Source organism: Natrix helvetica (assembly GCF_964273705.1).
Source record: "Natrix helvetica genome assembly, chromosome: 2".
NCBI lineage: Eukaryota > Metazoa > Chordata > Lepidosauria > Squamata > Natricidae > Natrix > Natrix helvetica.
Window position 1 is genome coordinate 66203550 of NC_138552.1, and position 5617 is coordinate 66209166.

Sequence of the window (5617 nt, forward strand, 5' to 3'; positions counted from 1 at the left end):
ATCATTCATTGGCTTAAAATGCATTTCTTTCCAGAGGGACTGTCCCCACTAGTGTTGACTGACAATTTCCCCTCCCCCTGGAAACAGTCAATTGATCACAAACTGGGCTCTTATGGGCTCTCATCGTTATTCTTGATGTCCCTAGGCTTTGATCAAGCAAAGCAAGTAGTAATTAATAGAATGAAGGACATGGAGTTCCAAGAAGAACTAAATTGGTTGCCTCTCCACAATAGGGACAGAATCAAACAGGGTGTGTGGGAATCGGCAAGATATCTAAATGACCTGATCTTCCCAAAACAAAGAATAGCTTTCTTCAGAGCCAGATTTAACATTTTTCCTACAGCACTCCTCCAGGGCAGGTATAAGAGAACACCTATAGCAGAACAGGTTTGTATATGTGGTAAAGGAGAACTGGAAGTGGAAGATAATTCACATCTTCTATTACACTGCGAGCTATACAGAGCTTGTAGGTCTGCACATATTCTCCCCTTATTAGAGAGATTGGCAGGGAGGGCAGACAATTTTTATCTAGGCTTTCTCCTCCAGGACACTGACCCAGTTACCACGCATGCAGTGGCAAAGTTCTGTGCTGCTGCAATGTCCATAAGAAAAAAATTGGCTACAGAAGTATAGTTATCCTTTTGTACCAATTATCTGGATATATCTCTAACAATCTTTGGAGCATTATATTTAATACAATACAATACAATAGTAGAGTTGGAAGGGACCTTGGAGGTCTTCTAGTCCAACCCCCTGCCTAGGCAGGAAACCCTATACCGTTTCAGACAGATGGCTATCCAACATCTTCTTAAAGACTTCCAGTGTTGGGGCATTCACAACTTCTGGAGGCAAGCTGTTCCACTGATTAATTGTTCTCACTGTCAGGAAATTTCTCCTCAGTTCTAAGTTGCTTCTCTCCTTGATTAGTTTCCACCCATTGCTTCTTGTTCTACCCTCAGGTGGAACAAGAACTCCTATTACTCCTATACTTAACAGCGTTAACAGCGTTGCACCCAGGTAAACTAGGGAGTGACCTGAACAATCTGAGAACATGTATGTTATTTTCCACTTTTAATGTCAATACTTTTTAATTATATCTTAATGTCAGTACTTTTTAACATATTGTAAAAACTAATGTGTATTGCTAATAAAGATTTACTTACTTACTATTGTAAAAGATTGTAGGAAATGAGATTACAATCTTATTTACTCTATAATTTTTGACTTCACTGTACTTATTACATCACTGTCAACGGAAATGACCAGATACACATTGCTATTAAGTTCTTAGGAAGGGTTAACTGAAATCTTCCCCTAGATCAGACTTGGGCAATTATGACAACTTTACAACCTGTGGAATTCAAATCCCAGAATTCCTGAGCCAGCTCTAGATATTAGATAGTTGGAGTCTTTGAAAGTTCCACCCCATGCAAATTGCCCCATGGGTTGCTTACTGCATCCTTCCTGTGTGAAATTGTTTCAAGGAAAAAGACACTTAAGCTTAAGCCACTGATCTGAAATCAAAGCTATCAGGTTGTTTCAAAGAAACACAGTTGAATCAAGGAATAGCTTGAAAGCTGACAAATTGATTTTCAAAGCATCCCTTTGGGGAAAAAAATAGATATCCCTTTTATTCCAGTTGCTGAAAGAAACTGCAAGCCATAAAAATGAATTTTTGTTGATATTATAGAAGGAATTGAGTTTTTTCCCCAGTAGATCCTAGTTCCCATCCCAAACACCTAGGGCCATTTTCAACAGGTGGCTTGGATGATATTGTGTTCTATGAGATTGAGTGTTGCTAAGACAGGTAGTCCTTGACTTATGACCACAATTGAGCCCAAAATTTCTGTTGCAAAATGAAACATTTGTTAAACGAGTTTTGCCCCATTTTACGACCTTTCTTGCCACAGTTAAGTGAATCCCTCCAGTTATTAAGTTAATGACACGGTTGTTAAGCGAATCTGGCTTCCTCATTGACTTTGCTTGTCAGAAAGTTGCAAAAGGTAAATCATATGATCTCAGGACACTGCAATCATCATAAAAATGAGTCAGTTGCTAAACATCTGAATTTTGTTCATGTGACCACAGGGATATTGAAACGGTTGTAAGTGTGAAAAATGGTCATAAGTCACTTTTTTTTCCAGTGCCATTGTAACTTTGAATGGTCAATAGATGAATTGTTGTAAGTTGAGGACTCCCTGTATCAGTGATGTGCGGTGAGGTTTATGGCTGGTGAGGCTGGTGACGTCATCAGCGTGAGCCGCGGTCCCCTTCATGTTGACTGAGGAAGGCGGGGAATGGGACCACGTGTGCAGGAGGCTGAAGCTGCCTCAGCCTCCTGCACACATGGTCCCATTCCCCTCCTTCCTGACTCCTGAGTCAACACGAAGGGGACCACGGAGCGCGCTCACGTGGTCCCCTTCATGTTGACTCAGGAAGACGGGGAATGGGACCATGTGTGCAGGAGGGAGGCTGAGGCTAGAGGAGCCTCCTGCACATGTGGTCCCATTCCCGGACCACGTGTGCAGAAGGCTCCTCAGCTCCTTTTCCCTTTTCTTTATTTTCATGATGAGAGCGGTGAGGCTCTGCCCTGTATTATGTTATACGAGATTGATTGTTGTTATGTTGCTTCTTTGGGCATAGAATGGGCTTTAAAATTTGTTTGGATATGTATGTGAAGATGGAAAAGGAAATGAAATATATCTCTGTTTATCTGCTCATTGTAGAATCATCTGTTTTGAGTGATGTGGTGGGAACTTCCTTGAATACAGTTGCACGACCGCAAAACAAAAATGAACGTTAATGTAGGGTTCCAAGTAACACCCCTAACCAAAGAAGACTCTGAGGCTTGAGTTTCCTCCATTTTATTAGAGATGTCATATTGGCACACCTGGGAAAACCAGAATCTGAAAGCTTCCAGGTTTTCCCACCCAGCGGAAAGTTCAAGACCCTGCCCCAACACCCACAGGTCTAACACATGGTCCAATCAGTCATTGCCACTAAGGAAGATTCCTCCCATCCACATCCATCCAGGTGCAGAGACCAGGCGACCGTGACTTTCTGAGAAAGAATGTTATTTTGGCTACATATCTTCCATGCTCCATAAAATCCTCCCTCCCAGTTTCCCACAGTAGAATATATTTGAATATGTGGCAGGCTTGAGGCCCTATACAAAGATGGCTTCCAGGCCTGACAATATAAATACTCTGAAATGTCTGCATGATGAGAAGTTACCCTTTAAAAATGAGCAGAGTGGAATGAAACCAACAGGCTTACTCAGAACTCCATCAATTATGACTTTTGTTTGAGAGCACTTGGGCAATCAAATGGTAGAATTCTATCTTCCCAAGTGTCCAAGCGGAAGTACCATTAGCTATTTCCAGAAAGGAAAAATGAATCATTCCAAACCATCAGTCAGTTTCTTTTGTCATCTGAAAGGAAAACCTATGAGTTGTTCACTTGGAGTAGTGAAAGTGTCTTGGGATATAACAAAATGAGAATGGGAGGTTGCAATGGAAATTCAGAAAGGCAATAGGCTGATACTTCTCCATTTGTTCTCTTATGCTCTGTCACATTCTACCATGTTTCCCCAAAAATAAGACAGAGTCTTATTTTCTTTTGACCTCCAAAATAAGCACTTGGCCTTATTTTCGGGAAGGTCTTGTTATTTTTGAGGTGCAAGAGGCGGCAAGCGTAATCACCTTATGGCTGCTGCTGTGTTGCAATATTTTCGGGGAGGGCTTATTTTTTTGGGGGGGAGGGCTCATTTTAGCACATGCTCAAAAGTCCAATTGGGCTTATTATCCAGGGAGGTCTTATTTTCAGGGAAACAGGATACTTTAAATAAATCTGCAAGATCCATACATGCAATAATTTAATGCTTTTAAAATGCTTGAAAACATTTAATATTATAGTCTGTTTTGCCAGGGATATAATATTGCACTGGAGCAGAGAGATTAGGGTGTGATATTCTGGCACATTTGGATTTCTGCCAACGAAAAAATTGATTGACATGGAACTTCTTGGCCAGAATTCCATGGAAACATAATTGTTGGAAATTGTAGACTAGGTATTTTATTATTTTTCTTCCCTCTGAATTATGCCTCAGATTAGGTTCAGGTTTGCACTAGGTTATGAGTATGAATAATTCCACTCTGATATAATCTGTGTTTCCATTTTACAGGAAGGTACATCTCCTTATGGAGCCAGATACGTAGGCTCCATGGTGGCTGATGTTCACCGTACCTTGGTGTATGGTGGGATATTTTTATATCCAGCTAATCAGAAAAGTCCCAAAGGAAAGGTATGTGTTTACTTTAAATTGACTTATTATAAGAAAGTTTATTTTTAATGAAAAAGGTAGGCATTTCGTTCCTTGGAAAATCAGGACATTTTTCCCTTATAGATAAATACCCGAGCAACGCCGGGTTATCAACTAGTTAACTATAAATTAGTGTTGTGCAAGTTTACAGATCATTTTGAAAGCTACTTAAACAAGTACACAATGGTTGAAGTAGCAGACAATAGTTTACCCATTGTGCTGTGAAATGCAAACTGTACTATGTATATCATTTTCCAAGCCAATGTTTGTCTCACATGATGTTGTTCATGCTTCAGAAAGAATATCAAAGTGTGCCAGGAACTAATGGGACATTAGTTTGCTCCCATTCTAGAAGACATAAAGCTTTTCAGAATTCTGACAAACTAGGGAGATTTAAGAAATATAATTTTTAAACCCTCCCCCTGGCTACAATGCAGAGGACAACTACAATGCTGACTGACCTGGCCCTCAAAGAAATGCAGTTTGACACCCTTGTCTTAGATGGTATTCTATATGGAAAACAATCTAATGGAACAAGGAATAGGCAGGGAGAGTCTTCATATGCTAAGTCATGATTTATTAAATATAGTTTGTTGTTGAAGCACATTGATTGGAATCTTGTTGTTGGAAATCATAAATTACTTTCAATAAACCAAGATATAGCTGGAGTCATATATGCTTATAAAAACATCACATTTTGGCTTAGGATTGTTTGAAATTCAGTTTCCAAAATGCTCTCTATATTGATTGGAAATAGATAGATGAAAAGATTACAGTTCAACTAGTCCAGATGTGACCATGTTCTCCTGTAATGCCAAGCAGTAATGCATGATTGACATGTTATGCTAAACCAAAAATCAAGACCACATTGTAGCTTCAAATGAAGTGTGGCTTAAAACTCTTATGTTCATCTACCTCAGCATTTTCCTGCCTGGAGGGTAGCAGGACTCTTCAAAACCTTAGGTAGAATTTATTACTGGGGAATAGTAAGGTTCTACTTTCTGCATGTAGGACTGTTACAAAATTATTGTTCTTCTTGATCATGCTTGCTCTTTGTTGGGGAAAATGCAATGTGTGCTCCTGTTGGACAGCTCTGCATTTATTAGTGTTGTGGTTTTTTTAAAAAAAAAACAGCAATGCAAGGATTTCAAAGCTGTCAGATGATACTGTATATGTACGAATGTTTATGATTGGCAAAACTGTTGTGATTACATATAAATTCTTCAATTGCTTCTTAAATAGTTTCAACAAAAGAGATTAAAGTGAGAATAATGGGTTTTCCCTCTTATATTCTAG

General features: G+C 39.4%; 1 protein-coding gene across 1 annotated transcript in view; it reads left to right on the forward strand.

Moving 5' to 3' along the window:
* LOC309388387 (fructose-1,6-bisphosphatase isozyme 2) overlaps positions 1 to 5617 on the forward strand; it is a 172916-nt gene that overhangs the window by 157517 nt on the left and 9782 nt on the right. The window contains exon 6 of the mRNA XM_081945630.1: positions 4184 to 4303. Within this exon, the coding sequence (XP_081801756.1) occupies positions 4184 to 4303 (120 nt within the window). The remainder of the gene's footprint in view (positions 1 to 4183; positions 4304 to 5617) is intronic.